At 38.0% G+C, this 15,223-nt stretch overlaps 1 protein-coding gene across 2 annotated transcripts in view; it reads right to left on the reverse strand.

Annotated features, from left to right (window-relative positions):
* The window catches only part of CDH9 (cadherin 9), a 165,200-nt gene that overhangs the window by 74,030 nt on the left and 75,947 nt on the right, over positions 1 to 15,223 (reverse strand). For both annotated transcript variants that reach the window (XM_087961178.1, XM_026675384.2), the window contains exon 3: positions 11,020 to 11,314. In XM_087961178.1, the coding sequence (XP_087817304.1) occupies positions 11,020 to 11,314 (295 nt within the window). The remainder of the gene's footprint in view (positions 1 to 11,019; positions 11,315 to 15,223) is intronic.

Raw genomic sequence — 15,223 nt, forward strand, 5'->3', positions numbered from 1 at the left:
CGTTCTCTTCACTGATGATGTCAAGCTATTCAACACCACAGACAATACTGCTACCCTTCAAAAAGACCTTGACTATGTATCAGAATGCTCAAACAAATGGCAACTTCAAATCTCAACAAATAAATGCTTTGTCCTACATATTGGCAAAAAAATTCAGAAAATAAAAGACAAGCTGAATAGTCAAGACCTTGTTGATGATCCAAACTCTATCAAGGATCTTGGAGTACTCATCTCAAATGCCCTAAGTGCTAGAGCCCACTGTAACTACATAGCCAAAAGGGCGTTAAGAGTTGTTAACCTAATCTTACGTAGCTTTTTCTCTGGTGATATTACACTACTAACTAGAGCATACAAACCATTTGCTATACCTATACTTGAATACAACTCATCAGACTGGAACCCACATTACGTATCTGATATTAGCACAGTTGAGAAAGTCCAGAAATATTTCACAAGAAGGGTTCTCCACTCCTCTACTCACTGTAGAATACCTTATGAAACCAGACTTGAAATTCTACACCTAGAAAACCTTGAACTACGCCGCCTTCAGTCCGATCTAAGTATAGTATATAAAATTATACATTGCAATGTCCTACCTGTCAATGAATACTTCAGCTTCAACCATAACAACACAAGAGCACACAATAGATACAAACTCAAAGTTAATCGCACCAAACTTGATTGCAGGAAATACGACTTCAGCAACAGAGTGGTCAATGTCTGGAATACTCTACCTGACTCTATGGTTTCTTCCCCAAACCCCAAAAACTTTAACCTTAGACTGTCTACTATTAACGTCACCCCTTTCCTAAGAGGTCTGTAAGGGGCATGCATAAGCGCACCAATGTGCCTACCATCCCTGTCCTATTGTTTCTTTTTATTTTTCTTATATGTATCAATTTCATGTACTCATAACTAAGTTTATACTTACACCTATTATATTGAAAGCAATTGACAATAAAAATAAATAAATAAAAAATAAAATAAAATAAAGGTGTCTGTAGTTTGTATCTAGACGATGTTATGAAAGAGGAACAAGTCCTGACAACAATGAGACTGACATGAAGCTTCAGTTATGCTTCTTCACCCTTTGTTCATAATTGCCTGGTGGAAACTATTGCCTTGTTGAAAAAGTAGAACCAAAGCAGAAGTTGATATTTCCAGTAAGTATTAATGAAGTCCTTCCTTCCTTCCTTCCTTCCTTCCTTCCTTCCTTCCTTCCTTCCTTCCTTCCTATCTCTTTCTTTCTTTCTTTCTTTCTTTCTTTCTTTCTTTCTTTCTTTCTTTCTTTCTTTCTTTCTTTCTTTCTTTCTTTCTTTCTTTCTTTCTTTCTTTCTTTCTTTCTCTTATTTCCCTCCTCCTCCCTCTTCTCCTGTTTTGAATGCCTAATTTTTGAATACCTGATTTTCATTTATATTAAGCTTTTTTTCTATTAGTTTATTAGTACTTCATACTATGGTATCAGAAAATATTCCCCATTTTCTCAGCTATATACTCCTGTGATACAACTAGTCCAGGGGTGGGATTCAAATTTTTAACAATTAGTTCTGTGGGCATGGCTTAGGTGGTGGGAGTGGCTTGGTGGTCATGTGACTGGGTGGGCATGGCTTGGTGGTCATGTTATTGGCTGGGTGTGGCCAACTCAATATCACTCACATTGAGGCACGCATCTCCTCGCCTGGCCTCTCATGACTGTGGGGATGCTGCAACAGTCGTAAGTGTGAAAAATGGTCATGACACTTTTTTCAGTGCCATTTTAACTTTGAATGGTCACTCCACACAAATAAAGTACCAGCAAAGGAGGGGAAAAAAACTCCAGAGACATTCCTGAGACAGGAAATCTAGTCCTACCAAGAATATAATAAGGGTTAATGGAGAGGCAGTTTCTGTAAGCAACACCAGAATGTTTCCATCCTGCCTTCCTTACAGGATTAGGCCAGTAATTTATTCTAACAACCGGTTCTCCGAACTGCTTAGAATGTTAACAACTGGTTCTAGTGAATAGGTGCGAACCGGTAGAATCCCACCCCTGAACTAGTCCATCATTTCCATATTTGAGAATTATAATGAACAATCTTGGCAGATCAGCTGAAATAAAAAAAAAAATCCCACAGTTACTGTAATATTTCTTATTAAAATGCTTTTATTAAACAACGGTTCATTAAAAAAAAATACTTGTCCATTAACTAGTTGGGGAACTGTGCTATTCTTTTTCATTCCTGGCTAAAAAGCTGCTTTTATATTGAAAAAGAGAATAATTCTCCAGCCATGGCATCCAATACATTTGTGTTTCTTTCTTCCCACAATGCCACTGAGTTTCTTAATTTGCTCTGTGCATCCATACCTGAGCTGAATGGAAGGGACCTTGACTTTAATCACTTATCTGAAGGAGGACAATTCTAACTAAGCAAAACACTGCAGTGTCAGCATTAGGTATGAGTGAAATGAGCTGAGGTGTGGACTTTCAAGACTATATAAACATATATTCCTAGAGATTAAAGAGCCACAGTTGAGGGAAGAAGATGAAATATTATAGGAAAAGTGAATAGGAAAATGAATCTGTCAAATAATTTGATTTAAAAAAGATACCATTTTGGTGTTAATTTAAAGGTCACTTCTAGTAAGAATGAGTAAGCTGTGGTAATGCTTGTTCTTTTGACGCTGTACATTGAAGATAAGAAATATTAAAAAAATATCAGTGGAAAGGGAAAGATTTTGAAGAATATCTTCACTTGTATTTAAACATTATCTGGGGTTTAAGAAATATCTGCCTCTGAAAAGAATTACATTTCTTCAACAACTTAGAAAATATAATACCATGCTATATTATGCTACACTATCAACAAAAATTGCCCATGCATTCAAGGATCAGTTTAAGGACTGTGTGAAAGGTCTCATCCAATCATTCTGAATCAAAGAGTGTCAACTAACATCCAACTATCCATCCACAGTTTAGTACTTTATTTTATGCCACTGTATTAGACTCTTGCCATCAAGGTATTGAACACCTGGACAATTCTAGTCATTGGATAGTTTTTAGATACACAGCTGGAATAGTGGACTGGATTCAGGAAGAACTAAAATTCCTGGATAGGAAGACCAAAAAGTAATTACAGTAAGACATAACCTTCATTTTCACAGCAATCTTGACAGACTTCTTACCAAGGAAAATAGGTGGGCATGGAACATTGAAAGTACACCAGACAGTTGAAGAAGAAGGAAAAAGGTATTGGAAGAATTTCTGAAGGAGAGTGAAGAAGATGCACTGAAACTAGCAAACCAAAAAGGTACTGGAAGGACCATTTTTCACATTTCGAATCATTGCAAGATCCCTGTGGTCAGCTGATCAAAATTCAGATACTTGGCAACTGACTTATATTTATGACAGTTGTAGTGTCTCAGGGGCATGTGGTCCTCTTTTGTGACCTTTTGACAAGCAAACATTAATGGGGAAGCCAGATTCAATTATTAACCATGTTACTAACAGAACAATTGCAGTGATTCACTTAACAACTGTGGCAAGAAAGGTCATAAAATGGGGCAAAACTTACTTAACAATTGTCTTACTTAGCAACAGAAATTTTGGGCTAAATTGTGGTTGTAAGTTGGGCTAAATTGTGGTTGTACACACACACACACATGGTAATCAAACCCCCAAATTTCTTCTCCTAAAAGAAATATCCAGACTGATATCTTAAAGAGATTTTGTGAAAAGGACAAAATGAATGTGTTCATTACCTATAGCTGAAGGAAAGGAGTAGTTTAAGAGATTTAGTCACTGTTCTTTTCCATTTACTTTTTTTAAAAAAGTAAATAATCTACTCAACGAGCCAAGGCAGCGCACAAGCCATCATCATATAAGTGTTAAAGTTAAGCAACTAGTAAATTTTGAGATGGGCTGAAGAGTAAAACTAAGACTTTCTTGCACAAGATTCTGTACAAGCATAGGGCAACCAATGATTAATTGATTTAAGAACAAGCTTATCATCCATTGAATAATATCCAATACTCCTAAACCTTCCTTCTATAGTATTTTGCTCTTTCTTTCTTTCTTTCTTTCTTTCTTTCTTTCTTTCTTTCTTTCTTTCTTTCTTTCTTTCTTTCTTTCTTTCTTTCTTTCTTCCTTCCTTTCCTTCCTTCCTTCCTTCCTTCCTTCCTTCCTTCCTTCCTTCCTTCCTTCCTTTCTTTTGCAGCTCTATGCACCACTACTGTTTTCTGAATTTCAGAGCTCCAGACAAAAGACTGGATTCAACTTTACAAGGGAGGGAGAGAGGGAGGGAAGAAGGGAGAGAGAGAGAGAGAGAGAGAGGGAGGGAGAGAGGGAGAGAGAGAGAGATCTAATTGCCTGTATGTGGATTTTTTAAAAACACATGAGATATGCAAAATCATATAATACTTAAGATGCATATTATTTGAATTGGAATTACAAAAATAATCTGAGGGGCAGAAAAACTTGATGTGGTTGTATAAATACATATATTTTGAGGAGTAAGTTGTTGAATAACTACAAAACTGTTAAAAATAATTTTATGCCTGAAAGAAGGTAGCTGTTTTTACTATAAATGCTGGTATAAAATATTTCCCTGACTAGAATATTACTGAAATGGAAAAGTTATATTAGTCATGAATTACAAAACTGGGAAATCAGTATAGACTAAAAGAGTTTTAAAAGGTTAACTAGAATGATCCAGAGGGAAGGAAACTTCATACAGAAAAAATAAACAGCTGCAATATATTAAATGAATGTAACATAATCAGGTTTATGAAATAATGAACAAAACAATACAGATTTTTCACCAATCAGATACAATTAGAAGTTGAGGATATGGCATCAAAATATTGGCTGTGGATTCAGAATTAATAGAAGATATTTCACACTATTGCATATACTTTATTTTTAAATTTATGGTACTAAAATAGTTGATGGACAGTGATACAGTTTAGATAGTTTTAAAGAAAATTAAGAAATAAAAATAAGTAAATAATCATCCATACAACTATAATAGACCTGTACTTTCCTGCCTAATAAATTTATCAACGAATAATACTGGCCTGACATATCTTTAATAAAACTATGTTAGATTTTTAAAAAGTGCATCACTTATCTGGCTTATCAGCAATTCCTCTGTTGACTTGTATTGGCCAAGAAATAAATATTTTACTAGATTTGATGAAAATTGAATCTGATCCAACAAAATAGGTAATCACTCCATATTTCAGTGCTGATATAGAGATATTCAGGACTGCTTGAAATGTTACATCCATCCACACTACCAATAATACTGATTTCATATTCTCAAACATTAAAAATTGTAGGTATATTTCGGGTATATCAACCAAAATAGGGATTGACCATATTTTCCTGGTGGGTATGAATTTGCTTTCCTACAATATAGAAAATGATTATTCAGTTCAAAAGCATTCATGGTGAATGAACACATTTGAATAATACATTTCCCCTTGATCAATTTCTGGACACTATAATTTTAATGTGAATTTGATTAATGAGATAAGGTTTCTGATAAACTGCTTGTGATGAACTTCCTTATTGTGATATTTATCTACTGAAGCAAATACTTGCTACATTTGAAGCCCATGAAACTTATTACTGCATTTCAAGTCTAGGTGCGATTTCAACATTTCTGCTTTTTACAAATGATACCTAGAAAATCTTTTAGCTTGTAGTTTGTCCTTGAGAAAACAGATTTATCATGTGGTTCAATATTGGTTGCCTAAACTACCATACTTCCTTTCATGGCTGAACTGCTGAAACTGTATTTTGTGTAACATGAACACAGGCATTTCAATAAACAGTAATTTAGAATGTCAAACTACTGTTTGCCTGCCTATCTGATTTCATGCTGGTTGCTATTAGAATGATTTAGCTATACAATAGGTATAGCTGCCATATCATGTCCATGGAAAAAAGGCATTCAATATCAGAAATTGCTCATCTCCATTATTGATGTTGCTGACATGTAAATGCTATGTACTCTGATCTATCAAATTTTCCAGCTATTGCCAGGGGCTTCTCAGCTATTTTTAAAATACTCAGGGACAGAGGGGACTAGTTATAACCTATATTGCATCTCTTTTCCAGTTAACTCTCATCCAAAAGAGCAAGACTTTAACCTGTCCCTATCTTGATGTTTGCCTATCAATACAACACAATAATTCCAGATGTTCCTAGAAGCTTACAAGACAAGGGAACATAGAGGGCTTCCATACATCAAAAGCAAATTCTGGTTTATATAGCCTATTAACAACAACTGTCAAGAATAGGTTTTTCCAGCTATACTTGGAGTTGCCAAGGACTGAACCTGGGACCTTCTGCATACATATCACATGTTGTACCATGCTATACTCCAGTGGTGGGATTCAAAAATTTTTCTACCGGTTCTATGGGCGTGACTTATTTGGTGGGTGTGGCTTAGGGTCATGGGACTGGGTGGGTGTGGCTTGGTGGCCATGTGATGGGGTGGTCGTGTGACTGGGTGATCATGTGATTGGGTGGTGTGGCCAACGCAATGTCACTCATGTCAAGGGATGCCTTGTCTGACCCTCCCCTCCCAGCCATTCTTTTTCACACCCAGCCTCAACTTATCTATAGTTCTGTAAAAATGTTGTTCACCTTTTTTGACTTTATTATCTGCATACTATAGATATACTTTCATGGACCACTGAAAGGAGGAAATGGCTCACATGCTTTGCCCAAGAGGGTGATAGGCAACAGGCTTTTAGGGGGCTGCCAGAAAGAGGGGAGGGCAATGTATTTACCAAAGCACCAGAAGGATGGAAACTGAACACAGAGAGAAGCAACCTAAAAGTAAGGAGAAACTTCCTGACAGTGAGAACAATTAACCAGTGGAATTGCTTGCCACCAGAAGTTCTGGGTGCTCCAACACTGGAAGTTTTTAATGAAAGACTGGGCAGCCATTTCTCTGAAATGGTATTGAGTTCCCCCCAAAGGTCCCTTCTAAGTGTTATTCTGTTATTCTGACACCTTCCTCAGGACTTCTATTCAGATTTTGGCATCCTCAGAGTTTTCCTGCCTGAGCAGGGGGTTGGAATAGAATACCTCCAAGGTCCCTTTCAACTCTGTTAAACGCACCTGTATTTATGCTCTGGACTATTGACATGCAAACCCTGAAAAATACCTGGGCAAAAGAAAGGCAGTAAAATCACTTTAGGTGTAGGGACAGTGCAAAATATTAATATATGATAAATAATGGAACAATTAAAAATAATAGCACAGAGTATTCTCTCTCCCCCTTCCTTCTTCTTTTTTTCTTTCTCTCTCTTTCTCCCCTTTCCTCTTTCTTTCTTTCTCTCTTTCTCGCCCTTTCTCTTTCTTTCTTTCTTTCTTTCTTTCTTTCTTTCTTTCTTTCTTTCTTTCTTTCTTTCTTTCTTTCTTTCTTTCTTTCTTTCTTTCTTTCTTTCTTTCTTTCTTTCTTTCTTGCTCTTTCCTTCTTGCCCTTCCTCCCTTCCTCTTTTTTCTTTCTTTCTTCCTATTTTTCTTTCTTTCTCTTTCTCTTTTCCTCTTTAGTTCTTTCTCTCCCTTCCTCTTTCTTTCTTGCTTTTTCTTCCTTTTTTGCTCTTTCCTTCTTGCCCTTCCTCCCTTCCTCCCTCCCTTCCTTCCTTCCCTTCCTTGTCTCTATCTCACACAAACTCACATTTTCAGGGAAGAACTTATGAGCAGCGAACGGCAGGACAATGAAGAAAGCAGCAGCCCTGAAACATCCATCTGCCCTCCCTTTCAAAGCACATGGGCAGCAGTGACAGCGGGCAGCGGCGGCAGCAAGTGGGCATGCCCCGAAAGGGAGGGGGAAAGTGAATGGCTTTCCCTTCACTTTTCCTTTGCTTTCCCTGCTGTGCTGGAGCTGGAAGGGCGGTGGGCATGCCCTGAAAGGGAGGGGGAAATCAAATGGCTTTCCCTTCACTTTCCCTTCGCATTCCCTGCTCTGCTGGGGCTGGGAGGGCAGCGGACGAGCCCCAAAAGGAAGGGGGAAAGCGAACGGCCTTCCCTTCACTTTTCCTTCACTTTCCCTGCTCTGCTGAGGCTGGGAGGGTGGTGGATGCACCCCGAAAGGGAGGGGGATACCGAATGGCTTTCCCTTCACTTTCCCATTTGCTTTTCCTGCTCTGCTGGGGCTGGGAGGGTGGCGGGAGGGCCCCAAAAGGGAGGGAGAAAGCAAATGGCTTTCCCTTCGCTTTCCCTGCTCTGCTGCGGCTGAAAGGGTGGCGGATGTGTGCCAACAGGGAGACCGAAAACTCCTGGGGCTTCTTCCCATAGCCGCACTGCCACCACCACTGCATTCTACCCTCTGGACTGACCTGAAACTGGTGCCCCACTTTGGCCTCCTCCTACCCGGAAAGGTCCCAGGCAGTGGGGGGAAGGTATGGAAAGGCCTTGAACAGTGGGCGAGGGCCTAGTGCGATTTGCAGCCTTACCTGTGATCAGGGCAGGCAGATCAGGGCTGCTCAGTTCAGGTGCATTGAAGTCAGGTTAGGCAAGCCACGAGGACCCAGCATGCCACATAGAAAGGGAGGAGAGACTGGGCTGGGCAAGCAGTGGGCAGGGCGAGTGGTGGGTGGGCAAGCTGTGCGAGCGAGGGAGCATCAGGTGGGTGGGACAACTGAGTGACCAGCGACCGGGGAACTGGTTCGGGGGTGTGGCCAGCCAGAAGTTACTACCGTTTCTGTGACCCATGCCTAATCGCCACTATAGGTTCTCCGGAACCGGTGTGAACCGGTTGAACCTCTGCTATAGTCTCTTGTCAAGATACCCAGAACTTTCAATACTTCTTAATGGCAATGCTACTTTATGAACATGAAAATCAAGGCAACCAACACCTTCTTCCTGTCAAAAATACCAACTGTGAAAAATATTTGTGCAAATAATCTTTCCTCGCTTTGTTTCCACCTTTGCTTCCAAGAAGTAGGAGCTCTGTCCCGCTTGCATTGGTAGGACCTTTAATCACAGTCCTTTTCAGATATAAACTAGAGCTTGGGTCTGTCAAATCTACAATTTATTTATTTTTTGGTTACTAAAACATATCCAGTTGTTCATCCTTAGGAAATACCCTAAGGATGTATTCCCCTTCCTGGCAAACAGAGAAACCCAAGCTATTTGTTTAAGATTCTGGCAGTGCATATTTTTTTCTGTTTTAAAAGCAAACAGAATGTCCATTCTTTTTTTTTCAGATACAGATACATTATGGCTCTATATCATTATGGCAAGTATACCTCTGAGCATCCAAGAAGATCCAAGAACTCTAAGTAGCTTTGACAGTGAAGGACTTCAGAGATTATGTTATGAAAACAATATTTATTCTTTTAAATTATTATGAAGATGTATAATATGAGGATTATTAAAACTGTTAACAATTCTTCATATTGGTTTCAACATAGCTAGATTAGGATTGTGTGGTTGAGGAGTTTGTGGTTCAATGAGTTTGAGAAACCAGGTATTGTTGTCTGTACCAGGTCATCACATCAATGCATAACATGGTTCATTTTGATATAGAACAGTGATTCTAAAACTGTAATTTGAACATATATTGAAGGTAATAGAACAATTTGTAATTGCTTGTTTCTGAGCTGAGGATGCAATTTGGGGCTGTGGAGACAGTTATATAAGAGATTTTTTTGGGGGGGCAGGGGGGCAGTTAATTACATTATTTGAGACCAGGCAAAGGAGTAATGAGGATCAAGCAATTTAAGAATCGTTGATATAGAACCTTACATTGTCACAATAACTGTCCTTCATTAACTGGGTTTGTGACTTAGTATATAATGTGCATTTAGATGATACATTCCTACAGGCTTTCCTTAAATTTACTTTTTTGGTTCTATAACCTACCCATATAGATTGTGGAGGCAGTTTTTTTTTTAAATATCAAAGACAATGACAAACTGCTACGTGATATTGCATTTTACAACTGAATCACTTAGCAATTCCAGCATCATTACTAACACTAAGAGAACAATGTAAGAGAACAATGCACAAGCTGCTCTTTGTTTTTTAACTTATCCAAATTCTTTATTTTTCCCTTTATGATTTTCTTTCAATCATATATTCTGTTGCATTTGCTTGGAATTAACCATCATTAACTATAATCTGGATTGCCTGTTTAAATTTAATTTTCAAAGCCTTTTAAATAAAAAGTGGTGGCTAACTATGGCTGATTAATAGCAATATGGATAAAACAATACACTAGGATTAAAACAAACTTTAGAAATAGAAGGGGATTTTTGTAAATTATGCAAGCACATCATTCTCAGCATGTGCCACAACTCAATGATGTTGGATTTACATAGTGTATTTACCATCATAAATGAATGCATTGATTTACAACACATGCTTTTTCAAAAGGATAAACCTAGCAATAGCACTTAGATTTATGTACTTTATATACTGCTTCATGGTGCTGTACAGCCCCTCTCTAAGTGGTTTACAGGGTCAGCTTTTTGCCCCCAACAATCTGGGTCCTCATTTTACCAATCTGGGAAGGATGGAAGGCTGAGTCAACCTTGAGCCACTTAGGATCAAACTCCTGGAGTGAGCAATGAGTTAGCCTGCAGTACTTCATTCTAATCACTGTGCCAACATGGCTTTTAGGTTCAGTTGTTTGAAAGCTTTAAGAAAAAATGAAAATGTTGCACTCTGGCTTCCAAAATCTGAATGTGAAACATATATAATCATGACTGAATATGAACAAACATGGTTCTATTAAACAGTGCTTTCAGAGGCTTACTCCTAAGACCATACAATGCCTGATATAGTTCCATTTGACTGTTAATTATGAATGAAAACAATATGGTAATCAATAGGGTGGAAAAAAATAGATACTGCTGATAACCTGGAGCAGTTCAACTAATAAATTTGAAAGGATTTATTACTGTTTTAAATTCTCCAAACAGCCTCTAGAATACAATTGACTACTGAAAAAAAGTGACTTAGTTCTCAATTGCCTTTCAACATTCTTCTACATTTACATGATGATAAATTATACTTACCAACTGCAGACTTTTCAGAAACATTGGCTGTATAAATATTCTTGGTAAATTTGGGCTCATTGTCATTAATATCATGGATTTTAATGATAAATTCTGATTCTGGTTCCACCTGTCTTCCAGTATTTCGATCTATAGCCTTGGCACGTAACACATACAGAGACCTTTCTTCTCTGTCCAGCCTTTTTGCTGCATGAATATCTCCTGTGTTTTCATCTATAACGAATACGCTGCCTGCTCCATCTCCTGTTAATATGTATTTTAAATTTCCATCTCCTTTATCTTGGTCAGTGTGTAGCTTTAAGAAAATAAAAAGAAAGAGACAGAGAGAGCAAATTTTATAAGTAGGTGCATTGTTATTAAAGACAATCTATTTCAGCAGACATGAATAAGACTTTACAAATCTTTTCTGTAATTGAGGTCAGCAGGGGTTATCATCTCTTTCATTGATGGAGAAATAAAATGACAAAACTTAAGATTTTGGTCACACAAGCAAAATATTTTAGCAAATGGATAAAGGACAAAAAAATATAGAAGGTAAGATTACTGTAGTAAAAATAAAGTGTGATGGCAACTGTAAAATAGTTTCTTTCCCAGGTCGACTTGCACCAACAGAGTTTTTAAACAGAAAACCATTCTATTGATAGTAATTAGCAACCTTTCTATATTCTCAATAGCTACATTGTTTTTTCAGAATCATTATGAGTATGAAAGTATTTTTAATGCAGTAAAGTGTTTCTTTTTAAATAAGTAATAAATAAAACAAAACAATAAAAAAAACTTTCCTACTTAAAATCTAAAAAAACTAGTCCAGAATCCTGCTAAGAAATTTGAAATATATCTGTCATTAATGCAGTTACCTTTTGAAGACCTCAAATGTAAAGGTCCCTTGGATATGGAGAACTAATGAATAATAGTAATAAGGAGATGGTATTTACAACAAGATTAAATGTGTATTTATTCTTTTATGTATGCAGGCATACATGGCTTTATCTGATATTATTTATCAGTGATGAACTAAACAACTATTACTGAAATCTATATAGCAACAACAATTAGATTATTATACCATTTCATAGTGCTTTACAGCCCTCTCTAAGCTGTTTACAGAGTCAGCATATTGCCCCCAACAATGTGGATCAGGGGTGGGATTCTACCAGTTCGCACCAGTGTTGGGATTCAATTTTTTTTTACTACCAGTTCTGTGGATGTGGCTTGGTGGGTGTGGCAGGGGAAGGATACTGTAAAATCTCCAGTCAGAGGAGCTATTTGCCGGTTTTCTGAACTACTCAAAAGTTCCACTACCGGTTCTCCAGAACTGGTTAGAACCTGCTGAATACCACCTCTGGTGCGCACCTATTCACTAGAACCGGTTGTTAACGTTCTAAACAGTTCAGAGAAGGAAAGAAGGAAACATTCTAGTGTTGCTTACAGAAACTACCTCTCTGTTAACCCTTATTATATTCTTGGCAGGACTAGACTTCCTGTCTCAGGAACTTCCCTGGAGTTTTTTTCCCCCTCCTTTGCTGGTACTTTGCTTGTGTGGAGTGACTATTCAAAGTTACAATGGCACTGAAAAAAGTTACTTATGACCATTTTTCACACTTACAACTGTTGCAGCATCCCCTCAGTCATGAAAGGCCGGGCAAGGAGATGTGTGCCTCAATGTGAGTGATGTTGAGTTGGCCACACCCAGCCAATAACATGATCATAAAGCCATGTCCACCAGTCACATGACCACCAAGCCATGCCCACCAACTAAGCCATGCCCACAGAACTGGTTGTTAAAAAGTTTGAATCCCACCCCTGATCTGGATCCTCATTTTCCTGACTTGGAAGGATGGAAGGCTTAGTCAATCTTCAGCAATGAGAATGGAATTGCTAAATTGTTTGTAGCCAGCAGTCAGCAGCAGAAGTCGCCTGCAGTACTCCATTCTAACCACTGCCCCACCACGGCTCTCTATATAAGTAGTGCTTGACTTACCAGGTTTGTTTATCAAGTTTTTGAAGTTACAGCAGTGCTGAAAGCAATGACTTATGACCAGGCCTTGTACTTACAACCATTGCAGCTTTCCCTTGTCAATGATTAACATTCAGGTACTTGGAACTGGCATGTATTTACAACAGTTGCAACATTTTGGGGTCATGGGATTGCCACTGCAATCTTCCTCAGAGATTTCTAAGCAAAGTCAAAGGGGAAAGCTATATTCACTTAACAACTGCATGATCTGGTTAATCACTGAAGCAAAATCAGGTGTGACTCACTTAACACTTAACAACTGCAACACTTAATGATGGAAGTTTCAATCCCAATTGTGATCATAAGTCAAAGTCTATCTGTAAGGAAAGCAGTAGACCACTGGAGTGATGATTGCATAGTGTAAAACAGGCCATTCATGAGTGTCAGTCAAACTCTCTCCTTCTTCTCAGAAGCAATTCTGATGAAATTTAATTTAATGGGCCAGTCTAATAATTTCTGCTCTGGTTAGCAGGTTGGGTTAGAAGACCACCAAGGTCTAGCCATCCCTAAGATTTCACTTTCTATTAATTCCTATTTAATATCTAGATGGTTGGAGTCAACAACAGAGGGTTTACTATGATCAGTATGCTGATGATACACATCATTACTTCTCTACCTCAGTCTAAATAGTGAGGGGACATTACTGCCCCTTTCCACTATCAAAATGTGGGACTCAAACTAGACAGCAATGTTTGAGCTGACATGACTTTAAAAAAAATACTGCTTTCAATGGAAGCAGGACTATCCACCGAAAATGCAACCTCTTCCCATATTTCCTGCTTCACATTGAAAGTATATCAACTCAAGCATTGGTGTCTAGTTTGAACCCCATTGGAGCCACTAATGTCCTTCAAAAATGGTTAGCAGCCCATACTCACAACTGGGTACCCTGACAGAGTAAATCTATCCATAATCCAAAAGAAAGCTAAACAAGAAACCATAATGAAAAATGTTTGAACTTATAATGTGACAATCTGCAATTTTCATAATTTTCTGTTATTCTCTCTCTCCTTCCCTCTCCCCCCCCCCCATGTGTGTGTGTGAAAGAGGGGGTGTGTTGCCAAACAAATCATTCTTAGCTGATAGAAACTCCAGGAACAAAAGACATAGTATAATACCCCATAAGAAAAGGGGGGCTTTGCTGTGCTGGCAAGAAAAGAGGGAAAACCATAAACATAAAGGAAAGGCTTCTGGAAGAAGAGGAGACTGAAGTACAATGTCTGGCAGGCCAACATGAATTCTAGACAGCACTGACTGCTGATGGCTTTTCATTAGTTTCAGAAGAGGTCAGGGAAAGACTTTTGAAATCATGACGAATGAGAAGGCCAAAGAACCACTAATGGAATAAAAATGACTCTTGGAAAGCCACAAAAAGAGGAAGTCAGCCAGAAAAAGAAAAAGACACTAATACCCCACCAGAGAATGCCAGTCAATATAATTAACCCCTTTATTTAATCATAGAGGATAGATAGATAGATAGATAGATAGATAGATAGATAGATAGATAGATAGATAGATAGATAGATAGATATAGATAGATGAGGGAGGGAGGGAGGGAGGGAGGGAGAGAGAGAGAGAGAGAGAGAGAGAGAGAGAGAGAGAAGGCTAAGATTCAACAAACTTGGTGGTACATAATCAACCAACCAATCAATCACTTATTTCTAAGTTGGAAGTAAGAAGGGAAATTAGAATAGAAATACCTACATTTATTCCATGCTCTAGCTGCAGATGTATTCAGTGGGGAATTATCTCATTTTAGAACCAGACATGTTGTATGGTATCATATTTTTTTTCACAAAGTGGGGTGAATATTATTTTAACAGCCAAGGAGAAATGCTTCCAGCAAATATTTCACCATGATGAAACAGCTACTCAAGCCTCTGGTAGGTTAAGCATTAAGCACCTCATCAGAATGGATTTCAACAAAACTGCAAACCTAGTCTGCATCCAAACTCTTCCTTTGAATACAGTATTGTTCTACTCATGCAATGACAAGCTACCACTGTTTTTGATCTACATTCTTTTCTAATTCCTTTATGGTTATCCTCCTTCAATAATATGTAAGTTAATTTTTAAAAGTCTGTCTACAATTAGAGCTGATTTCAAGTTTCAAGTTTAGCACTCTCTGTCTATCGAAGAGAATACAAGTTGTGTCTTCATGAGCTTTCCTGTCTCTCTTCCTTTACT

Source organism: Notechis scutatus, chromosome 3, assembly GCF_049901735.1.
Source record: "Notechis scutatus isolate UNSWTSFEM ecotype Mainland chromosome 3, rNotScu1.2, whole genome shotgun sequence".
Taxonomy (NCBI): Eukaryota; Metazoa; Chordata; class Lepidosauria; order Squamata; family Elapidae; genus Notechis; species Notechis scutatus.